The sequence below is a fragment of the Anomaloglossus baeobatrachus genome, chromosome 4, assembly GCF_048569485.1.
Source record: "Anomaloglossus baeobatrachus isolate aAnoBae1 chromosome 4, aAnoBae1.hap1, whole genome shotgun sequence".
NCBI lineage: Eukaryota > Metazoa > Chordata > Amphibia > Anura > Aromobatidae > Anomaloglossus > Anomaloglossus baeobatrachus.
In genome coordinates this window covers 558,637,844-558,665,120 of record NC_134356.1, presented here as the reverse complement: position 1 = coordinate 558,665,120, position 27,277 = coordinate 558,637,844, and the positions used below count along the sequence as shown (strand labels likewise).

General features: G+C 45.5%; 1 protein-coding gene across 2 annotated transcripts in view; it reads right to left on the bottom strand.

The window, feature by feature from the left end:
• Positions 1-27,277, bottom strand: part of PGPEP1L (pyroglutamyl-peptidase I like) — a 38,591-nt gene that overhangs the window by 6,880 nt on the left and 4,434 nt on the right. For both annotated transcript variants that reach the window (XM_075345985.1, XM_075345984.1), the window contains exons 2-4: positions 3,993-4,077; positions 2,589-2,641; positions 589-705 (exon numbers count right to left, since the gene is read on the bottom strand). In XM_075345985.1, the coding sequence (XP_075202100.1) occupies positions 589-705; positions 2,589-2,641; positions 3,993-4,035 (213 nt within the window). In that variant the 5' untranslated portion in view covers positions 4,036-4,077. The remainder of the gene's footprint in view (positions 1-588; positions 706-2,588; positions 2,642-3,992; positions 4,078-27,277) is intronic.

The following is a 27,277-nucleotide window of genomic DNA, read 5'->3' as shown; positions in this document are numbered from 1 at the left end:
TAATTCCATTCTCATTCCAACTAGATGTCGTCTGCCTCGCTCAACATAAGCGAACTGTATTGTTAAACTGGTCAGCTCACTTAGGCTGGAGTCACATTAGCGTATGTGCGAGAGCAACAGATGCGATATGATAATTACCCCCGGCTCAGGCTGTGCTGCGAGCGTGGTCTGAGTGTCATGCGACTGTGACCCGATCTTGCGATCGGGTCACAGTTGCGAAGGAGGGGTTAATCCCTGTATCTCCTCCATTGTCAGCCTGTGCGTATATTGCACTGCACTTGGATAACTTCCAAGTGCAGTCTGAAGTTTCTCTCGCACCCATACACTTGAATGGGTGCGAGTGACACCACTCTTGCAGACAATCATAGTATGCTGCGATATTTTTCCTCAGTCAGTTTAGGGCTGAGGAAAAACTCGCAGATCTGACCTGCAGCATTGTCTTACATGGGGCCGAGTGCAAGGCCAGATTTTCTCACATCGCACTCGTGGGAGTTATATGCAAGTGTGACTCCAGCCTTAGTGCCAGTCTTCAGAGATAAATTTGCCCCACTGAGTGCTGTGCTAACATAGTGAATGTGACAAACTAACCTGTGGTTGCAACTCTGTCCAAATCCATTTGATCTTCTTTTCCACCTCACTATAGTGTACAGGAAGCTGCAGGATCTTAAGTTCAACATTGTCGTCAATACCAATTTTTTCCAATTCCTGCAACAAGATAATGATGAACTACAATACACAAAATATTTTATTGGGGCAGGCATATGATACAACTTGTGCAGCTTCTACCTCCAAATCAGGTGGAATTGTGCATTATAATGAGCTATTTGACTAAGATTGTCAGCTGACTATGAAGTTTTCACACTGTATATTCAAAAAAACATCAATTTACAGTTGCAGCAAAGTGCATAGGATTTATATCAATCTCATGCCCACTGCGCTTCTTTTATACTCCGTCTAAGCAGAGCTGCTTTGTGTGTTTCAAATCCGTAACCTGTTAATCAATTCCTCTTGCGTATACGCTAAGCTTTTATGTGCAGACTTTTTTTTTCCTATAGAATTTCAGAGATTTGACAGGTGAAAAGCGCACATGGTAGACCTGTTGTGGGGATTGTGGAGTGTGCGATGATTGGGTGGACGCCTGTGGTGGGATTTTGAGAAGTGTATGATCTCGGGGGTGGGGGGGCATGCCTGTGGTGGGACTTGGGGGGGTCTATAATAGTGGAAGATTCCTGTGGTGGGAGTTTGGGGGCGTTCGATTCTGAGGAGGGAAAGCTTGAGGTTGCAATTATAGCCCGGGGACAGAGTGCCCCCCCCAAGCCCTAGTGCCCGGGGACAGAGTGCCCCCCCAAGCCCTAGTGCCCGGGGACAGAGTGCCCCCCCAAGCCCTAGTGCCCGGGGACAGAGTGCCCCCCCAAGCCCTAGTGCCCGGGGACAGAGTGCCCCCCCCAAGCCCTAGTGCCCGGGGACAGAGTGCCCCCCCCAAGCCCTAGTGCCCGGGGACAGAGTGCCCCCCCCAAGCCCTAGTGCCCGGGGACAGAGTGCCCCCCCCAAGCCCTAGTGCCCGGGGACAGAGTGCCCCCCCCAAGCCCTAGTGCCCGGGGACAGAGTGCCCCCCCCAAGCCCTAGTGCCCGGGGACAGAGTGCCCCCCCCAAGCCCTAGTGCCCGGGGACAGAGTGCCCCCCCAAGCCCTAGTGCCCGGGGACAGAGTGCCCCCCCAAGCCCTAGTGCCCGGGGACATAGTGCCCCCCCAAGCCCTAGTGCCCGGGGACAGAGTGCCCCCTCAAGCCCTAGTGCCCGGGGACAGAGTGCCCCCTCAAGCCCTAGTGCCTGGGGACGGCGCCCCAACCCTACAGCCTGGGGACAGCTATTGTATAGTTCTACTACAAAAGGACAGCTGTCTCATAGCTCTAGTACCCAGGGACAGCCTTCTTACAGCCCCTGTCTAGTTTGTGCATTGCAGTCCTTGCTCGTACTGTGTTGCATGGAGATCTGCACAAGCCCTTATAATTACAAGCGGCCCCTTGAAGGCAACCATAATTTTGATATGGGCCTCGGGGAAAACGAGTGACACTTCTGCTGTAGGCTTTCATGATAAACATGGACATCCCCTTCAGACTATGTTCACACGCTGGTTTTATTTTTGCGGCGTTCTTTCACGAGTTTTATGCAAATAAAAAGCTGCTTTTTACAGTACCAGCAAAAGCTATGAGATTTCAGAAATCTAATGCACACACAGACACACTTGCTTTGGGAAACTGCTGTGTTTTGTTTTGTTTTTGTTTGTTTGTTTTTTAAAGAAGCAGCATGTCAATTCTTTCAGTGTTTTTGTTGCTTTTTTTCTCCATCGAAGAAAATAAGTGCAAAAATGCAGCTGCTTTTTTTTGCAGATTTTGTGGTGAATGAAGCTAAATTCAAAACATCTACTGTAGATAAATGACATACCAAAAAAACAGCTTTTTTTTATTTACTGCCAAGAGACCAGGTTTTGCTGCAGAAAAAAAAAACAGCAAAAACACGTGTGAAGAGAGCTTAAATGTCAAGCCGGCATACATCGAATCAATTTCTAAACATTTACCTAGGAGATTACCTTCACTGCTTCCCAACTTGAGTTGATAACATGATTTCTGTATGGACCAAACCCTATGCAATAAAAAATACACAAAACACGTTGTTGACAAAAAATGCAGATCAACTTATCTATTTCCTAGCATGTGTAGATCTGGTCTAAATGAGCAAGACGTGTCGTCCACCCCTTATTATAGGCCAGAGAAATGTTCTCTTCCATTCTACACATGACCACAAAAGTTCTAAGTTAACATCTTGATGCTTCAATATTAACTCAAGAAGTTAGAAAAGTTGTGAAAAAATAATTTATAATAAACAGTTGGACTCTGAAGCTGCAGCCACTATTTCTATGTGATATGGATGTGTGGCGCTGGAGCTTTATACAGTGTGTCCACCCATATCTTGTCCACCGCCATTAACTTGAGAATGGTGGCAGCTATAGGCATAGAAGTGGTGTCTAGGTATAGTAAAGTAGCCATGTGCTACGCAATGAAACCACCTATAGCGCCACCTGGTGGAAAACAACGGAGTTAGCATTTTTATCTCGAAAACGGAACGAGAGAGAATAAAAGTGAATTACAAACTTGTAGGGCATCATCAATTCAATACGAATCGACACCTTGCATACAGAGATGCTATGATATGAAACCCCCCCCCAAACATTGAATGCTGGTCACGCATATGGCGCTCATTTAACTTTGATGCTCAAAGTGGCCACCGTCAGCTGCAATGCACATCTGGACTCTGGACAGCATACTGTATCTTGCTGCACATTGTGCAATACAATAGGCGACAGGTTTGCACAAGCATCTGTGATACGTCATCGTAGGTCCTGCAATTTTGGTGGAGGGGTCGCATGCACCTGCTGTTTGATGTGACTTCACAGAAAAGTCCAATGGGGTCAGGTCAGGTGAGCGTGGAGGCCACTCCATGCAGTCACCATACCCAATGACTTGTAGGAAGGTCTCCATGAGGGATTGCTTCACGTTTGCAGCCATGTGAGTTTTACATGTTCTAATCATAGCTTTTCTGTATACAAGGTGTCGATTCGTATTGAATTGATGATGCCCTACAACTTTGTAATTCACTTTTTTTCTCTATCTCGTTCCGTTTTCGAGATAAAAATGCTAACTTTGTTGTTTTCCACCAGGTGGCGCTATAGGTGGTTTCATTGCGTAGCGCATGGCTACTTTACTATACCTAGACACCACTTCTATGCCTATAGCTCCCTCCGTTCTCAAGTTAATGGCGGTAGACAGGATATGGGTGGACACACTGTATAGTGCCTGCCTCAAACATAAAAAGTGATAAGCATCTGTGCCCTTGGAAGAACATGGATTCTAAGTAGGACTAAAGCATAAATCTATAGTGGAAAATATTACTGCTGGCTCATCCACTAGATTTCATCTTTTTCCCGGTGACTTACCAGTGACAACTATGAGGTTAGGAGTATTTGAATTGGAAGCCATGAGCTAATCACAGTCTTCTTGCTCTTCACAAAATGTCAGATACTGCAAGATAAAATTGATATTTAGTATCAGGAAAGTAAATAAGAGCCTTACAATAAATCTGTGTTCACAAGTTTTTTTGTTTTTATATTTTTCTGTGGTTTTGAATTATCTTGGCCCTTCTCCTGCAAAGTCAGAAAACCTCAACAAAGAAAACACATTGCAGCCGCAATACAACCAAAATGTGCACATGGCCAGCACGGTGGCTGTGTTTACCACTGTAGTCTTCTGGCACTGGGGTCCTGGGTTTAAATCCCACCAAGGACAACGTCTGCAATGAGTTTGCAAGTTCTCCCCGAGTTTCCTACAGGTACAAATGGCATGCAAAAGTGTGGGTACCCCTCGTCAAAATTACAGTTATTGTGAACAGTTAAGTAAGTTGAAGATTAAATGATCTCTGATGACATTTATTTTGTATTTTAGGCCCCTCCCAAAAAAAAATAAAAATATTATATATAATTATATATACACATATACACACATACACATATATACATACATGCATACACATATATACATACAAAAAGTGGTACCTCGCTTAACGAGTAACCCTCTTAACGAGAATTTCGCTTAACAAGCAAAGCTTTCTGTAAATTTGTAACCCGCTTTACGAGAAAGCTTTGCTGGACGAGCGAAATTCTCACCGCACACACTTCCGGTTTTGTCCATCCACCACACTCTGACCCGCACTTGCAGTCCACACAAACACACACATGTACGCACAAACACACACATACAGTATTATGCTCACATTACCTTCCGTTCCACCGCCGGGCTCATGGTTCTTGTAGTTCCCGGGTACATCGCGACGTCCTCGCCGCGAACTACAAGACCCAGGAGGCCGGCGATGGAACGGAAGGTAAGGTGAGCATATAATATCACATAATATGTTTACCTTTCGTTTCATCGCCGGCCTCCTGGGTGCTGTAGTGCGCCGCTGCGCTACAGTCCACGCTGTGTCTCTGCATCCATAGCGACGAGGGAGGAACTTCCTGTCACCGCTAATGAAAGGCAGAGCGCTGGCCAATCAGAGGCAAGCGGCTCTGCCTTTGACGTCAGCGCTCTGGCCGGGAACTTCCTGCCTCGTCATTATGGTAACGCGTTACACAGCCCGGCCCCGTACCAGAGAACAGCAAGTCCCAGCAGACCGGCGATGGAATGGAAGGTAAGGTGAGCATATAATGTGTGTGTGCTTGCGTGTTTGTGTGTGTTTGTGTGTGTTTATGTGTGTTTGTGCATGTGTGGAATGATAGAACAGGGGACCAGGATGGGACATTTTAGAAGTTGTGGAATGGATAGTCAGCATTGCAATGATTTCCTATGGGAAATCTTGCTCTGCTGAACGAGTACCTTGATTAACAAGCACAGTCCCAGAACGGATTGTTCTCGTTAAGCAAGGTACCACTGTACATACATACATACATACATCTTTTACATTTTACCATTAACAAAAAAGCAAAATGGGTGGATGCAAAAGTTTGGGCACCCTGCATGGTATGTACCTAGTAGCAACCCCTTTGGCAAGTATCACAGCTTGTAAACACGTTCTGTAGCCAGACAAGAGTTTTTCAATTCTTGTTTGAGAGATTTTCACCCAGTCTGTGAGATTCCTGGCTCGTCTTGCATGCACTGCTCTTTTGAGGTCTAGCCACAGATTTTCAATGATGTTCAGATCAGGGGACTGTGAGGGCCATTGTAAAACCTTCAGCTTTCGCCTTTTAAGATAGATTATTGTGGATTTTGACATTTGTTTAGTATCATTATCCATTTGTAGAAGCCATCCTCTTCTCAACTTCAGCTTTTTTTCTTTACAGATGGTGTTATGTTTTCATCAATAATTGGTTTAAATTTCATTTAATCCATTCTTCTCTCTACCCATGAAATGTTCCCTGTGCCATTGGCTGCAACACAACACTAAAGCATGATTGATCCAACCCCATATTAAAAAGGGATGGTCCACTACAAAGCATATTCGCCACATCAATGTAAAGCTGAGAAAGAAGTATTTTTCTAAATATCTTTTGTTGTCCAGTCTGCCTGTGAGTGGCGCTATAACTGTCCGCTCACCCCATCACGTGACCCTGGCTGCAGTGACCTCTGCTGTCCGTTGATGTCCCAACAACTTCCGGAATTGTAAGATGACCCGGAATCACCGAGGAGGGCATGTCTCCATGAGTGACTGGGCTAGGGGGAGTTACTGCGCTGACACGTGCAATGAATCTCGTGCACTCTCTCCTTCACCGCAGAGCGCCGCAAGCACGAGTGATGCTGGGCTGTGATGTGCGGTGAAACTCCGCCCACAGCCCAGTCACTCAAGGAGACTGGGCCCACCTCAGTGATGACAGGTCAACTTCCTATTCCGGAAGTTGACGTGACGTCACCGGACATCACTGCAGCCCAGGTCATGTGATGGGGATGAGCGGACAGCGATAGCGCCACACACAGGCAGAATGGGCAACAGAAGGCATTTAGAAAAATCCTTCTGTCTCAGCTTTACATCGATGTGGTCACTATGTAACCACCTCTTTAATGGTTGACGAGATGTCCTGAAATTCAGTCTCTTTTCTCCACACATACCTTTGATTATTGTAGCCAAAGAGTACTATTTTAACCTCATCGGTCAACAGTACTCATTTGCAAAATGCATGAGGCTTGTTTAGATGTTCTTTTGCATACTTCTGATGTTGAATTTTATGGGGAGGCTGCAGGAAAGACTTTCTTCTGATGACTCTTCCATGAAGGCCAGATTTGCGCAGGTGTCTCTGAACAGTAGAACAATGTATGGCAACTCCAGAGACTGCTAAATCTTCATGAAGTTCTTTTGCAGTCACACAGGGAGTTCTGATTTGCCTGTCTAGCAATCATACGAACAGCTCTCACAGCAATTTTGCTTGGTCTTCCAGGCGTTATCTTGCCGTCCACGGTTCCTGGTAACTGCCATTTCTTAACTACCTTTCGAACTGAGTAAAAGGCCAACTTGAAAAAGCTTTGTAATCTTCTTAAAACTCCAGAAGCAAGGACTAGGGGAAACTATATGCAACTGGGTAAGGAATTGGCTAAAAGATAGGAAACAAAGAGTAGTCATAAATGGTACATTCTCTAAATGTGCTATAGTCAGCAGTGGGGTGCCGCAGGGATCTGTGCTAGGACCGATTCTTTTTAATCTCTTTATTAATGACCTTGTGGATGGGATTGATAGAAAAGTGTCAGTCTTTGATGATGACACCAAACTGTGTAGGATATTAAAAACTGACCTTGATAGTACAATATTACAAAAAAGATCTGGATAAGATGTCAGAATGGGCAGATACTTGGCAAATGAGATTTAATGTTAATAAATGTAAAGTAATGCACCTAGGACAGAGTAATCCTATACCTGCCTATACATTAAATGGAAGTAAACTCGGGACTACAGAACAGGAGAAGGACTTGGGTATTCTCATTACAAATAAGCTGAGCAGCAGCACTCAATGTCAAGCAGCAGCTGCTAAAGCAAACACGATTTTCGGGTGTATAAAAAGAGAGAAAGATTAGATCCCGGGATCCCAATGTATTGTTACCCCTTTATAAATAACTTCTAAGGCCACATCTGGAATATGGGATCCAGTTTTGGGCTCCACATTTTAAGAAGGACATACAGAAGTTAGAATCAGTTCAAAGGTGGCTAACTAGACTACTACAAGGAATGGATGGCCTCACATATGATGAGAGGTTGAAAAAGTTATATATGTTTAGCTTAGAAAAAAAAGACGTCTCAGAGGAGATCTCATTTACAGTGCTATGCAGAAGTTTGAGCACCACTGGTCAAAATTAGGGTTATTGTGAACAGTTAATCAAGTTGAAAATTAAATGATCTGTAAAAAGGTATAAAGTTAAAGATTACACATTTCCTTTATATTTTAGGTAAGAACAAAAAAAAAAAAAAAAGTTTAATCTTTAACATTTTAAAAACTACAAAAATGAAAATGGGCCAATGCAAAAGTTTGAACACCCTTGGAGATTTGTGTGCTCAGATAACTTTGACTATCATTTCAGACCTTAATTAGCCTGTTAGGAAAGGGCAGGTGATGCAAATTTCACAGCTTTATTAAAAGCCAGCTTCCTCTAACCTTGTGCAAATAAAACAGCCATGGGTTTTTCAAAGCAGCTGCCTAGCACTCTGAAAATCAAAATGGTGAAGCCCACAAAGCAGAAGAAACCTAGAAGAAAATAGCAAAGCGTTTTCAAGTTGCCTTTTCCTCAATTCGAAAAGTAATTCAGAAATGGCACTTACAGAAACAGTGGAGGTCAAGATAAGGTCTGGAAAACCAAGCAAAATTTCTGTGAGAGCTGCTCGTAGGATTGCTAGAGTGGCAAATCAGAACCTTCACTTCACTGCAAAAGTCCTTCAGGAAGATTTTGCCGACTCTGGAGTTGTTGTACATTGTTCTACTGTTCAGAGACACCTACAGAAAAATGGCCTTCATGGAAGCGTCATCTGAAGAAAACCTCTCCTGCGTCCTAACCATAAAATTTAGCATCAGAAGTATGCAAAATAACATCTAAACAAGACTGATGTATTTTGGAACCAAGTCATGTTAACTGATGAGGTTAAAATAGAACTCCTTGGCCACAATGATAAAACCAAATGTTTGGGGAAAAAAAGGAGACAGAATGTCATGACAAGAACATCTCGCCAACCATTAAGCATGGGGGTGGATTAATCATGCTTTGGGTTGTGTTCTATCTAATGGCACTGGGAACATTTCACGGGTAGAGGGAAGAATGGATTCAATTAAAGTTTAACAAATTCTTCAAGCAAACATAACACCATCTGTAAAAAAGCTGAAGTTGAAAAGAGAATGACTTCTACATATGGATAAGGATCCTAAACACAATTCAAAATCCACATTAGCCTATGTCAAAAGGTACAAGCTGAAGGTTTTACAATGGCCCTCACAGTCCCCTGATCTTTACATCATTGAAAATCTGTGGCTAGATCGCAAGAGAGCAGTGCATGCAAGAGGACCCAGGAATCTTACAGAACAAGAAGACTTTTCCAAGGAAGAAAGCATGAAAATCCCTCAAACAAGAATTGAAAGACTCTTGGCTGTCTACAAAAAAACATTTACAAGCTTTGATACTTGCCAAAGGGGGTGCTGCAGCGTACTAACCATGCAGGGTACCCAATATTTTGCATTGGCCAACTTTATTTTTTGTTGTGAGTTTAAAAATGTAAAAAATATATATATATTTTGTCTAAAATGCAGAGGATATGTATTATCCTTAACTTTATGGCTTTTACAGATAATTTCATCTTCAACTTGCTTAATTGTTCAGAATATCAGTAAACTTGACCAGGGGTGCTCAAACTTTTGCATGCCACTGTATAGGTATAAATACATGTGTGGTCAATATAAAGGACTGGCACATGACTTATTTTTTCCAAAGACAGTACTAAGGACCAGGGGGCATACACTGCGAATGGAAGAAAAGTGATTTCGGCAGCTAAATAGGAAAGGGTTCTTTACAGTTAGAGCAGTGAGACTGTGGAATGGCCAGCACAAGAGGTAGTAATGGCAGACACTATAACAGCTTTTACAAAAGGGCTGGATGATTTCCTCAGTACACATAACATTGTTGGTTATAAGTGACTTCTGGACAAAATGTAGAACTGGTGGAGGAAGGTTGAACTACATGGACTTAGGTCATTTTTCAACCTATGTACCGTGTTTTTCTAAAAATAAGACAGTCTTATATTTTTTTTGCCCCCCAAAAAAGCACTAGGGCTTATTTTTGGAGGAGGTCTTATTCTTGGAGAAACATGGTTGGGGATAAGTTTGCCCCCCAAAAAAGCAGACCCCCTCACTTCCCAGGAGACTCATACTCACCAGACCAGGACGTCTGCGTGGTTCCCAGGTCCTCCGGTGATCTCCGGTCAGTGCTGCACGCCGTCCTACCCTGCTGCTAGTTGACACGCTGACACACACCGAAGATCCAAGACACACACACAGCAGATCTCACACACAGCAGATCTCACACACAGCAGATCTCACACACAGCAGATCTCACACACAGCAGATCTCACACACACACACACAGCAGATCACACACAGCAGATCGCAGGCACACACAGCAGATCACAGGCACACACACACAGCAGATTGCAGGCACACACAGCCATCAGAGATACACACATCCTATCGCAGGCACACACAGCCGATCAGATACACACATCCGATCGCAGACACACACAGCCGATCGCAGACACAGCCGATCGCAGACAAACACAGCCGATCGCAGACACAGCCGATCGCAGACAAACACAGCCGATCGCAGACACACACAGCCGATCGCAGACACACACAGCCGATCGCAGACACACACAGCCGATCGCAGACACACACACACACACCCAGCACTTACGGCAGCAGGGAATGAGAGCAAGTCACGTGTCTGGCCGCAGGTCCTGTTCGTCGCGCTGCACTGCACTGCCTCTCAGGATTCTCCCGGCGAGAAGAGATCGGTGTCACTGGATGAGGTGAGTGTGTATGCGATCCGATATGTGTGCGATCCGATGTGTGTGTGTGTGCGATCTGATGTTTGCGTGTGATCCGATGTTTGTGTGTGCGATCTGATTATGTGTGCTATCTGACTGTGTGTGCGATCCGATGTTTGTGTGTGAGATCTGGTGTGTGTGAGCTGATGTGTGCGGGTGTGCGATCACTGCAGGTCCTGCTGCTCGGCGTCTGGTGTGTGTGATTGCCGGGTGCCACTGTGTATAATGAAGTGTCCTGCAGGATCTGTAACTTTTTTAGCTGCACGGACACTTCATTATTGATCCGGGACTAGGGCTTATTTTCGGGGGAGGGCTTATATTTAAGCCTTTCTCCGAAAATGCTGAAAATCCCTGCTAGGGCTTATTTTTGGGGGAGGTCTTATTTTTGGAAAAACACGGTAACTATGTAAAAAGACGTGCCCAAACGTCTGCATGCCACTGTAGTCCGATTTGGTGCCACTCTTCAAAGATATACTTAGATAAACTTAGATTGTGAGTCCTACTGGGGAAAGTGAAGATTATGTCTAAAGCGCTGCGAAATATAATGTAAGTGACTTGAATATGAGAGTATACATAGCTTTACCCACTTAGATTAGAGATGACAGTAGAATGCTTGTTCGGAGGCAGCTTGTATATGTCTCTCAATTCATTCCCCCCACCACAGATTTGCTGAGAATGCATCATGCTCATCATGAAAAGGGGAGAAAACCCACTACCCTCGTGTCTTATTCATGAGAATAGACAGTTAAAAAAAAAAAAACAACCCAGTCTTTATTATTCTGACCTCTGCCATAAGGGGAGAGTGAGGAAGCCCTCAAGCACATTACGGTTAGTTAGCCTCGCTGAAATTGACAGTTCGACCAATTATACAGTACATTTAATGTGTATGACAAACTTAATCAGCATAGCCAATGTTTCGCTTAATTAGATTAGTAAAGCCTTCCTCTACATGGGGGCTGCATGTCCAATTTCGCAAACACTTCAGAGTCATCCTGTTGAGGCTTCATTTATTTACCTGGTGTGATGGAATACTACTGATAACACATGGTGAGGTGACAGTGAGTTGTGCCCAGTGATCTCTACATAATGGTGATTGAATTACATGTACACTGGATCCTATTTATCATGTGTAAGTGTTTGTCACATTGAAGACATTCCAAGTCCTAGAGATTCCACACCAATGACTGTAACGGAGATTAGATGCTACTAGACACGTCGGTAATATTTTGCATTTGTTTGAATGCTGTCAAGTAATAAAGATGCTCGGACAATATTTCTCAGGCTTAGTTTACGTTACAGGAATCTGATGATCTCTCCTTTTTTTAAAAGAAAACTACAAGAAAACCCCCCCTCAAAACCTCCTAGTGATCCCCAGTTTAGAAAATGAGGGAAGCCTTGTATATTACGGTGTTGTCTTCTGCAACATAGGATAGGTATTCTGCCATCTGTTTCTCCTGGTGAAACTTAAGGGTACTTTACACGCTGCGATATCGGCATTGATATCGCTAGTGAGCGTACCCGCCCCCGTCGGTTGTGCGTCATGGGCAAATTGCTGCCCGTGGCGCACAACATCGCTTACACCCGTCACATGGACTTACCTTCCCTGCGACGTCACTCTGGCCGGCGATCCGCCTCCTTTCTAAGGGGGCGGCGTCCAATAGCAGAGGAGGGGCGGAGATGAGCGGCCACCTCCTTCCTTCCTTATTGCCGGTGGACACAGGTAAGGAGATGATTGTTGCTCCTGCGGTGTCACACATAGCGATGTGTGATACCGCAGAAACGAGGAACAACCAGCGGCAAGCCCCACCAACGATATTTGGTAAAGGTGCGACGTGTCAACGATCCACAATTTTTGACGTTTTTGCCATTGTTGAACATCGCTCCTTGGTGTCACACGCTGCGATGTCGCTAACGGCGCCGGATGTGTGTCACTAACGACGTGACCCCGACGATATCTCGTTAGCGATGTCGCAACGTATAAATGGCCCTTTAGAGATGAGAAATACAGATCCTGAATAAGTGAACCTGCGCAGAAGTCACACTGAATCCTTCTCTTCTGTTCAATGTTAATACAAAGATCTGAGTACTTAGTACATAACCTATTTCCTCAGACCTGAATAAGGAGCAGTATAAAGCCTCAGTATATACAACATATGAATAAATGTGGAATCCATGCATCAGGACTGCTAGTACCTGGAAGAGTAGTAGAAAGACAAATCGCAGCCATCCTGGTGATAAACTGACTACCTGTTTTTGCATGGACCCATTCAAAAGGCTTATAACTTCATTTTCTAGGACCATTAGTTCCACAGCGCTTTACAGACATCATCAGTGTCCCCAATGAAGCTCACAATCTAAATTCCCTATCACTATGTCTTTGGAGTGTGGGAAGAAACCCATGAAAACAAGGGGAGAACATACAAACTTCTTGTAGATGTTGTCCTTGGTGGGACTTCTACATATTTTTTTTTCTTTTTTTTACAAAAAAAAGCCTTATTTTTTTGCTGGATGAGTTTTGGTTTTGAATGTCACCATATAATTTTGTATATAATGTATTTTAAAACAAAATTGTGAGGTGAAATGATGGAAAAAAAAAAAAAACAAAACAAACCTGTTGAGTTTTTACGGTGTCAGAAAAAACTGCATTTCTGTAATTTTTAATTTTACAGCGCTTATAATAAGGAATAAATATAATTATGAACATCTAAACTGTTTGTTGGGGTTTTTTTTTTTTTTTTAACTATTTAACTATTCTTTTTTTTTTTTTCTATTTTGAACCAATGGTGATTGTCAGAAAGAGCAGAAGGATTAACCGGTCCGCAGATTTGTCCCTAATAAGCTGCAGCCATCACCAGTCAGCCTATATACAGTATTCTAGAATACTGTATATAAGTGCCCAGGTCGCTCTGTACCTCGTATAAGGTAAAGAGCCAGCTTTGACTATACTCACCTGCGGGCTGGTTGGGTACAACGGGCGTCGCTGATCTTGGTCCAGCGCCTTCTATCTTCTTGCGATCGTCAGCCTCGTTCTTGCTTTCTATGGGTGCCGTGTTCTATGTCATCCATACAGAGGCCTCCATTGCGCTCCTGCGCATTTTTCTCTATCCTGCTGCGTGCAGAGCAAAGAACAGTAATGCGCAAGCGCAGGGAAAGGTTGAAGACCACCCATGAATGTGCAATACAATTCTTTGCTCTGCCCTCAGCAGGATAGAGAGAAGTGTGCTGGCATAGGAGCGCAATGGAGGCCTCTGTGTGGATGATGTAGGATGCATCAACCACACAAAGCAGGGAAGGAGAAAAGTGATAGAAGGAAGAGAGGAGGAGCCGGAGCTAGACTAGCGATGCCCTTCAGACTGGACCGCCCTGCAGGTGAGTATAATAGATGTTTTTTATGTTATACAGAGCGGACTGGGCTCTTATATACAGTATTTTAGAACGCTGTATATAAGGGCTCAGTAAAACAAAGAATTGATCCTGCACTACGAGGGTTTACCTTTCATAGTTGGGTGGCCAGAGGAAAGCTGCTCCAGATCCAACAAGCAAACATGCTCAGAGGGGCACACTTCAAGGGAGGCAGATGTCCAGCAAGCAATTCACAAAACAAAGTGGCTCCACTCCAAGATCTGTGAAAAGGGACCCGTAAAAGCCCATGGTTAGTGCGAAACGGCCGTCCTGGGGAAGCTTGCACCCAGTTCTGCCACTGCCTTTTTTATGCACACCTTTTTGTATTAATAAATCCTTTTCACGGATCTTGGAGTGGAGCCACTTTTTCTTCTATGGTGAATTACTTGTATATAAGGGCTCACTGGTGGTGGATGCATTTTATAAAAGGGACAAATCTGGTGACAGGTTCCCTTTAAGTTGGTCAAAATATCAATATATGAACAGCCAATTGGAATTTTAAAACAGTATTGGAACAGACTTTTACCAATAATGGAGAAAGAAAAACAAAGTTTCTCCTTTTACACTGGCTATATGAAGATCCCATTGGAACTGTTAGAATAAAGATATGAGAAAGAGGGAAAAATTGGGGGGGGGGGGGGAGGGGGAGTGGTGGAAGGGTGGGATCTATCGGACAGGGTGAGCACAAAAAAAAATGAAAAAGGAGACAGACTTAGGCTATGTGCACACATTGCGTATTTACATGCAGTTACGCTGCGATCTGCACCGCAGCGTAACTGCATGCGTCCTACGTCCCCAGCATAATCTATGAAGATTATGCAGGAGACGTGCGCACGTGGCGTATTAGAGCGCAGCGCTTCGGCTGCTGCCCGAAGCGCGTGTTCTAAGAAGTGAGATGTCACTTCTTTCCTGCGCTCTGCATGCAGCGCCCGCTCTGTCTATGGGAGGGGTTGCAGCCAGAGCGCATGGAATCTGCTTTTTTTTTTTCATTATGGACTCTTTCTGCAGCGATTTGAAGCGCACGTGTGCTGTTCAAATCGCTGCAGAAATTTCTGCAGGGCAGAACGCTACGTGCGCACATAGCCTTAAGCAGATAACTGTGCATATGAGATTCAGCACAACCACATTCACTATAATGTATCTTGTTGGTCTAAAACAGACGTTTTTCATTCACCATATACTAAGACAGATGTCTCTTGAATGTTAATGGGAAGTAATTGCTCTTCCAGCCATGGGCAATTGCCTGCTTAATTTCCAGGAAAGCTCGGACAATAAAAACGTGAGATAGCATCGGCAGGGAAGCAAGACGTTTAAATGATCATATATCTATTTGAGAAATAAAATGTTCTGATTTTAGTTTTTTTACCTTTGCTCAGGTCCTTCAAACGTGGAGAAAGTCATCTATACTGGGAGAGGTCCTCAAACAATTATGGGACCAAAAGGGCAGTACAGGCTGACACTGGAGGTACAAATGGATGTGTACCAGAGGCGGGATGAAATAAAGTTAGAATAGAGCAAGGGGATGAGGACAGGATCTACATCACTGGTCAAATAATGTTAATGTGAGGGAGCTTGGAGGCAGAAGAAATTAAGAGATGAGGCAAAGTGATTTATCTAAGGAGAGTGAATAATCTCAGATTGGAGTAGACCATAACAGTCCTGCAACAAGGACACCCTCAGTGGACAAAAAAAAAAAGGTGGTAGACCTTAGTCACACCTGCTAAAGTCCATACTCTGAACACAGGTCACAGAGTCCCGGAAGAAAGAGTGGGTTACCATAAAGAGAGCCGATCTGAACCCATACACTAAGGCAGGGTTCCCCAAATTCAGTCTTCAAGAGCCACCAACGGCGCACATTTCAGGATTTCCTTACTATTGCAAAGATGATGATTCCAACACCTGTGTAATAAGGAAATCCTGAAAACATGCATCATTGGTGGCTCTTGAGGACTGGAGTTGGGGGAACACTGCTCTAAGGGGAAAAAAAGGAGGAGGAATTCACAAACGTGTTTACGCCAGAATTCTAACGTAATACACCTTAATAACTGACGATATTTTTGTGAAAATAGGCGCATGTTACATACTCTCATTCCATTATTGAAGCCATTTAGTGGGAACGGATTTCACCCCTTGCACATTAGGTGCTCCCTTATCTTATCCATCCACCATCAACAATAGGATACATACTGGCAGAGTCCACTGTCCTTTAGAATCCCAGAGCCAATTGGTGGGACTTTAATATTATCCTTCATATATGTTATGTTCTTCCATGTCATATACTGAACTATTCCATAAGGCCTACCTTGTATTACAGTTCCCTTCATTTGAAGTTTTGCTCTAAACTGCCAATATTAGATAAGTTCAGTCTGACGAAGGCCAGTAGGCCGAAACGTCGATTTTGTTGTGGACGATTCTATGTACAGCACTTTTGAAAAACATTTTTCAACAATAAAAACAACTTAGCATAATTACAGTCTCTTTCCTTTGTTTGGCGTTGTCATTGTTCTGGAATTCTCTCATCAGTATACACTTTTGCTTCCGAGCACCTGCCTCTCGGTGACGCTGAGCCTTACTTGTATTTGGACTGGCGCTGCAGGTCTAGCGGTGACTTCAAATAATACCGCCCGGAGTCGGTGCGTGTGCAGATGGAGCTCTCGGCTCAAGCGCTCATCTGCGCAGGCGCCACCTCTGGCCCACTGATCTCCCTCCAGGGAACTTCAGGAAAATGGCGCCCAGAGGTGGCGCTTGCGCAGATGACATCTCAGCTTGCCATTGAGCCTAGAGCTCAATCTGCGCTGACTCTGGGCGCCATTTCTTTGAAGCCCTCACCGCGCACAGCCGCAGAAGCTGCCCCAGCACAGCAGCCTCAGCTTCTGCCACAGCCCCAGCACAGCCTACAGTTTGAGACACCCAGCGCCCCTGCCTCCTGTGACTCCTCCACCAACGCTACTGCCCCCTCCGGTAAGACACCACCAGATTACAGATGGACCCCATTTTTAATTTTTTCACCTTTTTCGTTCTGAATTTGAGGTGCGTCTTATGATCCGCTGCGTCTTATAAAACGAAAAATACGGTGTATTATATAGAGACATTACACAGAGTGATCTATTTCAAGTGTTTATTTCTGTTAATGTTGATGATTATGGCTTACAGTCAATGACAACCCAAATGTCATCTCAGAAAATTTGAATATTATAAGACCAAGTGAAAATAGGAATTACTACCTACCGGTAATGATGTTTCCAGGATCCATCATGACAGCACCACATGATGGATCCGCCCTCTACAGGGACAGGAACACAAGAGGTTAAAAAACCCTCCCCCTCCCAACCTCTCCAGTGGCTTTTCAAGTACCACACCAGGATGGGTACAACACCACGTTTATTCATGCTTGAGCTACATACAATGTAAATGCACACACAGTGTGTCATGCTGTCATGATGGATCCTGGAAACATCATTACCGGTAGGTAGTAATTCCTATTTTCCAGGACCACATGACAGCACCACAGGAGAATACCAAATTAATTTATCCTTAAGGGGGGGGGGGGGGGGACTACTGCCTGGAGCACCTTCCTACCAAACGAGGTCTGGTGGGAGGACAGAATATCCAACTTGTAGTGTCTACAAAAAGTATTGGGACCTGACCAAGTGGCAGTTTTGCAAATCTGGTCTAGCGAAGCCCCCGCCCTTTCTGCCCAAGTGGTAGATAGTGATCTAGTGGAGTGGGCTCTAAGATGATTAGGCGGGGTCTTTCCCGCCAATTGATGGGTTAGGTCCACAATATCCTCAACCTATCGAGACAGGACAGCCTTAGATGCCGATTTGCCTCGATTTTTCCCCCTAAACTGAAGGAATAAGGTGGAGTCCAATCTCCAGTTCCGGGTGACCTCCAAATAGCTCAGCACTGTTCGCTTCACATCCAAGGAATGCAGCCGTTGTTCCTTTTGGTTCGTGTAGTTGTGTCAGAAGGATGGCAAAACTACTTCCTGTTCTAGGTTAGCAGAGGAGACCACCTTGGGGCGAAACGTCGGATCAAGTTTCAGCACAATTCTGTCATCCAGAACCTGAAGATACGGCTCCCTGATAGACAAAGCCTGTAATTCACCAATCCGCTTAGCCGTGGTGATGGCCACTAAAAACACCGTCTTGAAGGACAAATGTTCCATCGAAATGGTAGACAAGGGCTCAAAAGGAGAATCACAAAGGCCATTGAGCACCAAGGTCAGATCCCAGGGAGGCACTGTGGGCCGAATTGTAGGGCGAAGGCGCTGAATCCCCTTCACGAATCTGGCAATCCAGGGATTGGACGCCAGTGGCATGTCAAAGACGCTGAGTGCTGATATTTGGACCTTCAAAGTGCTAGGCGTAAGACCCTTGCGGAATCCCAGTTGTAGGAAATCCAAGAGTTTCAGAATATTAGGCCGAGAACTGTCAGCAGGTTCTTCACCCAAAAAAGAGCAGAACTTCTTCCAGATCTTCCCGTAGGTGGTCCGGGTAATCTGCTTACGACTTCCCTGGAGTGTAGAGATGACATCAAGCGACAAGCCTTTTCGTCTCAGGAACCTCCCTTCAAGATCCAGGCCGACAGCTGAAGGTGATCCAGGTCCGGGTGAAGCACTGGACCCTGGCTGAGGAGATCGCCCGTCCGGGGAAGGAGGACCGGATCTGCAACTGACAGGTTTCTGAGTAAACAGAACCAGCTCCGTTTGGGCCAAAACGGGGCTATGAGAATCACATGAGTGCCGTCCTGTTGAATCTTCCGGAGTACTCTGGGGAGCAACGGCAGGGGTGGAAAAGCGTACACCAGTCCCACGGACCATGGCTGGGCCATGGCGTCGATCGCAACAGGAGCATCCCGGGGATTCAGAGAAAAGAAGATTTTCAGCTTGGCATTGGTTCTGGACGCGAACAAATCCACCTGAGGTTTTCCCCATCGTTTGACTAGATCCTGAAAGACACTGTCCTTCAGCTCGCATTCCGAGGGGTCGATCGTGCGCCTGCTCAGGAAGTCTGCGAGATGGTTGTTCGAGCCCCTGAGATGGACAGCCGAGATGGAGAGAACCATGCGTTCTGGCCACTGAAAGATCCGCGATGCCAGAGCCTGCAGGGGTGGGTGGCGAGAGCCCCCTTGATGATGAAGGAAGGCTACCGTCGTAACATTGTCCAAGAGGACCCGAACATGACGACCGTGGAATAAGGGAGGAGCCACCTGCAGAGCCTGCCAGACCGCTTGTAGCTCCCTGAAATTGGATGACTGGGTCGACACCTCCAGGGGCCACTTGCCTTGAAAGTAAAGGGAGTTCACATGGGCGCCCCAGCCCGTCTGACTTGCATCGGTTGTGAGCGTGACAGATGGCGAACAGTCCCACAGAACACCCAATTGAAGATTTTTCTTGCACATCCACCATCTGAGACCTTGAATGACCTGAGGGGTCAGGGAAATCTTGCAATGTAGGGACCAGTGGGACCCTACAGTGTAAGACAGGATCAGCTTTTGGAGTGGCCTGGAGTGAAACTGACTCCAGCGAACACATTGGATGCAGGAAGTCATCATGCCCAGGATGCTCATGGCCTCTCTGACGGAGCACTGGTTCTTTCGGCCGAAGCTCCGAATTTTCGACCTGATGTCTACTATTTTTTAAGACGGCAAAAAGGATGTTGGCGCATCGGAGTCCAGAAGAATGCCCAAAAACACCTTTCTCGTCTCCGCCCTGAGATTGGACTTCTGAACGTTTATGATCCAGCCAAGGGACGTTAGGAGAGCCAAGGTGGTGGTGATTGACCGGGAGAGCTCCTCCGGGGAATCCGCCAACAGCAGAAGGTCGTCCAGGTAAGGGACGATGGACACGTCGGATCTTCGCAGGTGCGCTACAACTTCCGTCATTATCTTCGTGAACACCCTGGGAGCAGAAGAGCCCGAATGGAAGGCACCGGAACTGGAAATGATACATTACTCCGTTCCTCTCTAACGCAAATCTCAGGTATTTCTGGTAGTGTGGGTGAATGGCTATGTGGTAGTATGCGTTTTTCAGATCTACCGTGGCCATGACGGAATGCGCGTTGAGAAGAGGGATGGTGGATTTGATTGATTCCATCCGGAATCTTTTGTACCGGACCCACCGATTGAGGGGCTTTAAATTTATGATCGTCCAGAATTCTCCGGAGGGCTTGGGAACAGAGAATAGGGAAGAATAGTGGCCCTGGAACTGTTCTGAGATCGGAACCGGGAGGACTGCTCCGGTGTGTAGTAAGGCATCCACATCCGACCATAGGCAGTCGGCAAGGGACTGCGACTGTGGTTGCGTCAGGAGGAATCTGGTAGGGGGGGGTCCCCGAAAATTCTATCCGTAGACCCTCCCCCACCACTCGCAGGACCCATGAATTGGACATTATCTTTTGCCAGTCGCCCAAAAACTTGCTGAGCCTCCCCCCGATAATGGCGTCAGGACCTATCCTGCTTTCTTCGGAGTTCGAAGTGGGGTTGCCTATCTGGGCCGCCCTTATGGAAACCCCACCTGCCCGTCTTACCCCTACCCTTATAGTCCTGCCTAGCGGGACGAAACCTCCGGGAGGGAAGGGAACGTGGAGGTCTAACCTCCGGGAAACCGCCCTTTTTAAATCGGAAGCTTTTTCTAGAATATCATCTAGAGCAGTACCGAACACCCGGGCACCCGAAAAGGGAATGGAGCACAGCTTATTTTTGGACGCTCCGTCACCAGACCAGGTTTTCAACCATATGGCCCTGCGGGCAGAATTAGTAAGGGCCTCAATTCCTGGCAGAAAACCGCACAGACTCAGCGGAAGCATCTGCCATGAATCCGGTTGCCAGCTTCAGCAGAGGAAGAGATTCCAAGATGGCGTCTCTAGGGACGTTATCCCGAACCTGAGTTTCCAGGTCCGACAACCAACGGGACATAGACCGAGCTACGGAAGTAGCGGCAATGTTGGCCTTAATGGTGGCTGCAGAAGCCTCCCAAGCTTTTTTAAGAAGGCCATCAGCCTTCCTATCCATGGGGTCCCGGAGACCCGAGGAGTCCTCAAACGGGATTGACGTCTTTCGTGCGACTTTCGCTACGGGAACATCAATTTTGGGAACATCCTCCCATTCCTTGATGTCGTCGGGTTCAAACGGCAGTCTGGCTTTGAAGTCCCTGGGAACAAGCAATCTTTTCTCCGCCTCCTCCCACTCGTCCAGGATCACAGCACGCACATGGTGATTTACTGGAAAGACCCTATGGCGCCGAGACCGGAGTCCCCCAAACATTTCATCCTGTATGGTCCGCGGCTTTTCTGTATCCTCCACCATCATAGTTCTCCGTACGGCACGGAGTAACTCATCCGTGTCGCTTGCGGAAAACAAGTAACGTCGCTCCTCCTCTGGCAAGGGACCCAGGACCTCATCTTCCCCTGGGGAGTCGGAGTTCCTGGACATCTCATCTTCCTCTGAGGACTCTAACAGATGGCGGGGACGCTTTTGTTTAGGAGGTGCCGGGGGCTCTGGTGGGGGGACGTGGCTTGTAACCACAGCCTGAACCTCCTCCCGTATCATGGACCTCATGTCCGACAGGAGGGTAGTCTGCTCCTCAGAGATCAGTTTCGCAATACAGGTCTCGCAGAGCTTCTTAACACAGGTGTCAGGGAGTTTAACATCACACACCGCACAACGTTTAACTTTAGTGGTACATTTCTTTTTGGGGATGGTGCCAGAACCCACAGAAGAACCTCCACCCTGCAAAAAAGAACAAGGCTCAGACAAGTCTCCTGGCTTACAGGGCAATGAAACCCTGAAGGGCTGACACTTACAGAGACCTGGGCATCCTTAGGGGCTTTAGTGTCTGAACTTTCTTTCTCATCCATCACAGGCAGTGCTGGAGTGCAGAGCCTAACGAAAAACAATGTACTCCCCCAATACCCTTCCAGGTTTTAATTTACCTGAGTGAATGTGCCCGGTCATCATCCTGCCCTCCAACTCCCGAGTTGAATTTCGCGCCAAATTTTCGGCCGCCCGGAAACCGGAAGTGCAGCGTCTGCGTATGCGTCGGCGTTCTCCACTCCGTGCCCGGAAGCATCGTGTGGCTGGAGGCAGGAGGCCAAGAGCCCTCACCCCGGAGGGAAGCGGCAGGCGCCGGGAGCTCCTGCTCGACCGGCGCGGCCGAGGGACCCCGCGCTGCGAGGTGTCGGCCTGGGGCGTCTTGACAGGCTGGAAGGAGAGAGAGCAGAGCACCCCCCCGATCCACCTGGACCCCGTACATCCCGGTAAGTTCCTACGTCCGTCCTGTACAGGCACAGGAAAAACATTGGAGAGGTTGGGAGGGAGAGGGGTTTTTAACCTCTTGTGTTCCTGTCCCTGTAGAGGGCGGAGGAAGCAACTCCTGTGGTGCTGTCATGTGGTCCTGGAAAAAATGTTTTTAAACTCAAAAATGTTGGCGCCAACTGAAAAGTCTGTACAGTAACTGCCTCAATACTTGGTTGGGGCTCCTTTTGCATGAATTACTGCATCAATGCGTTGTGGCATGGAGGCGATCAGCCTGTGGCACTGCTGAGGTGTTCTGGAAGCCCAGGTTGCTTGGATAGCAGCCTTCAGCTCGTCTGCATTGTTGGGTCTGGTGGCTCTCATCTTCCTCTTGACAATACCCCATAGATTCTCTATGGTATTTAGGTCAGGTGAGTTTGCTGGCCAATCAAGCACAGTGATACTGTGATTATTAAACCAGGTTTTGGCACTTTTGGCAGTGTGGACAGGTGCCAAGTCCTGCTGGAAAATGAAATTTCCATCTCCAAAAAGTTTGTTGGCAGAGCGAAGCATGAAGTGCTCTAAAATTTCCTGGTAGAAGGCTGCGCTGACTTTGGTCTTGATAAAACACAGCATATACCAGCAGACGACATGGCTCCTCAAACCATCACTGATTGCGGAAACTTCACACTAGACCTCAAGCAGCTTGGATTGTGGCCTCTCAACTCTTCCTCCAGACTTTGGGACTTTGATTTCCAAATGAAATGCAAAATTTACTTTCATCTGAAAACAACACCTTAGATCACTGAGCAACAGTCCAGTTCTTTTTCTCCTTGACCCAGGTAAGCCGCTTCTGGCATTGTCTATTGCTCATGATTGGTTTGACACAAGGAATATGACACTTGTAGCCCATGTCCTGGACATGTCTGTGTGTGGTGGCTCTTGAAGCACTGACTCCAGCAGCAGTCCATTCCTTCTGAATCTCCTCAAAGTTTTTGAATGGCCTTTTCTTAACAATCCTATCAAGGCTGTGGTTATCCCGGTTGCTTGTGCACCTTTTTCTACCACACTTTTTCCTTCCACTCAACTTTCTAGTACAACCCCTGGCAAAAATGATGGAATCAACTGGCTCTGAAGATGTTCATTCAGTTGTTTACTTTTGTTTAAAAAAAGCAGATCACAGACATGGCACAAAACTAAGGTAATTTTAAATGTCAACTTTCTGGCTTTAAGAAATACTAAAAAAAAAAAAAAAAAAAAAAAAAAAAAATCATGAAAATGTGCTAGCCAGTAACGGTTACTTTTCAAGACCAAACATGGGGAAAAATTATGGAGTCACTCAATTATGAGGAAAAAAAATATGGAATCATGAAAACACTCCAATACATCCCTAGTATTTTGTTGCACCACCTCTGGCTTCAATAACAGCTTGCAGTCTCTGAGGCATGGACTTAATGAGTGACAAACCGTACTCATCATCAATCTGGCTCCAACTTTCTCTGATTGCTGTTGCCAGATCAGCTTTGCAGGTTGGAGCCTTGTCATGGACCATTTTCTTCAACTTCCACCAACGATTTTCAATTGGATTGAGATCCGGACTATTTACAGGCCATGCCATTGACCTTATGTGTCTCCTTTCAAGGAATGTTTTCACAGTTTTTGCTCTATGGCAGGATGCATTATCATCTTGATAAATGATTTCATCATCCCCAAACATCCTTTCAATTGATGAAATAAGAAAAGTGTCCAAAATTTCAATGTAAACTTGAGCATTTATTTAAGAGCTAATGACAGCAATCTCCCCAGTGCCTTTACCTGACATGCAGCCTCATATCATCAATGACTGTGGAAATTTACATGGTCTCTTCAGGCAGTCATCTTTTATTGTTTAGCTTTTCTGTATGTAAATCCCATTTCCTTTAGGCGGTTTCTTACAGTTCGGTCACAGACATTGACTCCAGTTTCCTCCCATTCGTTCCTCATTTGTTTTGTTGTGCATTTCCTGTTTTGGAGACATATTGCTTTAAGTTTCCTGTCTTGACGCTTTGATGTCTTCCTTGGTCTACCAGTATGTTTGCCTTTAACAACCTTCCCAATTTATTTGTATTTGGTCCAGATTTTAGACACACCTGACTGTGAACAACCAACATCTTTTGCAACATTGTATGATTTATCCTCTTTTAAGAGTTTGATAATCCTCTCCTTTGTTTCAATTGACATCTCTTGTGTTGGAGCCATGATTCATTTCAGTCCACTTGGTGCAACAGCTCGCAAAGGTGTGATCACTCCTTTTTAGATGCAGACTAACAAGCAGATCTTACTTGATGCAGGTGTTAGTTTGGGGAATGAAAATTTACAGGGTGATTCCATAATTTTTTCCTCATAATTGAGTGATTCCATAATTTTTCCCCCGGTTTGGTCTTGAAAACTAACAGTTATTGGCTAGCACATTATGTTTTCATGATTTTTTTTTTAAGTGTTTCTTAAAGCCAGAAAGTTGCCATTTGAAATGACTTTAGTTTGGTGCCATGTCTGTGATCTGCTTTTTTTTTTTTTTTTTTTTTTAAACAAAAGTAAACAACTGAATGAACATCCTCAGAGCCAGGTGATTCCATAATTTTTGCCAGGGGTTGTAATATGCTTGTATACAGCACTCTATGAACAGCCAGCTTCTATAGCAATGACCATTTGTGGCTTACCCTCCTTGTGGAGTGTGTCAATGACTGTTTTCTGGACATCTGTCAAGTCAGCAGTCTTCCCCATGATTGTGTAGCCTACTGAACCAGACTAAGGAACCATTTTAAACACTTAGGAAGCCTTTGCAAGTGTTTTGTGGTAACTATTCTAATTTTCTGAGATAATGACTTTTGGGTTTTCATTGGCTGTAAGCCACAATCATCAACATTAACAGAAAGAAAAACTTGAAATAAATCACTGTGTTTAATAACTATATAATATATGCGTTTCCCTTTTTGTATTGAATTACTGAAATAAATTAACTTTTTGACAATATTCTAATTTACTGAGATGCATTTGTATTTAAACGTCTGCTGACACACAGTGAGGTGAACCACAAGAGTTGGGGGACAGTCAGACTGTGGAATGCCCTACCACAAGAGGTAGTAATGGCAGATACTATAACAGCTTTTATAAAAGGGCTGGATGATTTCCTCAGTACACAACATTGTTCGTTATAAATGATTTAGGGACAAAATGTAGAATTGGTGGAGGAAGGTTGAATTACATGGACCTAGGTCTTTTTTCAACCTATGTAAAAAAAGTAAAACAAAAAATAAATAGAAATACACATATTTGGTATCGCTGCTTTCAGAAATGCCCAGTCTCCATTAAAGAATTGGGCCCTTGGTGTCTTTGAAAGCCTGACCATATGAGCTGCAAGTCATTGTCACATACAAATTAATAGGAACACTCTTTTGATCATTTTCTTAGCGCCTTTTCTTTTTTAGTAGACCCATGTGAACACATCCTTACTGACAAACCTTGAACGCATCCATGAAACGTGCCGTGTACGGAGCTTAGAACTGAAAACGATGTACAGCACGTCGATACTGTGTAATGTTAAAGGGAACCTGTCAGGTGCAATATGCACCAAGAGCCACGAGCAGTTCTGGGTGTATATTGCTAATCCCTGCCTAACCGTCCCTGTATACACTAGCATAGATAAAGAGATCTTTTGAAAATGTATTTCCAAAGATGCTTTATGATATGCTAATGAGCGCAGGCACTAGTCACAAGGTCGTTAGTTTGTGCGCTCATTCTGTCCTCTTAGCATGGCAGTATGCCCACAGGGGCGTGCTAACATGCTATTCAATAACCATTGCCCAGCAGTGATGTGCGTACTTGTGTCTGTTGTCACCGCAAAAGCCAACCTTAGGGTCATGAGCATGATCAAAAGTCCCAACACTTCTGGTCATGCGTAGTATAAAACCAGGTGTACACGTCCTGGCTTCATAGAGGTCTAGTGCGCATGACTGGAAATGCGTCCGAGGCGGTGACAACGGACTAACACCCTTGTGACTAGTCTTCCCGCTCATTACCACATCATAAAGGATCTTTAGAAATACTTTTCTGAAGATCTCTTAATCTATGCTTGTGTATACAGGGACGGTTAGGCAGGGATTAGCAATATACACCCAGAAATGCTTGTGGTTTTGAGTACATACAGGACCTGACAGGTCCAATATGCAGCCAGAGCCACGGCCAGTTCTGTGTACATATTGCTAATCCCTGCCTAACTGTCCCTGTATACACTAGCATAGATAAAGAGATCTTCAGAAAAGTATTTCTGAAGATCTTATATTGTATGCTAATGAGGCCAGGGACTAGTCCCCTGGGCGTTAGTTCCCTGGCTAGTCGCCCCTCATTAGCATGCAAGTACACTACTGTGGGTGTGCTAACATGCTAATGAATGTGCAGTGTCACACTAGTGATGGGCAGTCCGGCTCTTTTTGGTGATCCATTTCCCATGGCTGCGCTCACCAAAAAGAGCCGGATCATTCAGATCGTTCTCGGCTCCTTATTAGATATGTGTTCACCCCTGGTGAACACATATCTAAGATTATAGCAATGCCGCCAAAACCCCGCCAACCCACTTACAAGCGACCAATTAGATTGTTGAGTAGGCAGAGTTTAGTTGCAGGTGGGCGGGGTTTCAGCAGTGAAAGGAGCCTTGTGGCGTTTTTAGTGGCTCTCACTGGTGATCTGGCTCCTGTCGGTCACAGCAGGGAGACGGATCTTTGTGTCGGATCGTTCACGACTGACATCACTACGTCACACTCACTGCTCCACCGCCATTGCGTCCGATGCTGCTGGATTTCGGCTCAGTGTACATGACCCCGGAGTTCCGGTCATGCGTACTATGATGCTGGGTGTACGAGTCCTGGCTTCAAACAGAAGTAGTGCACATGACCCAAACTCTGGGGTTTTGCGCACTGAGCCGAAATCCAGCATGGGACGCGATAGCGGCAGAGGTGAGATGACGTACTAACATGCTAATGGAGGCGACTG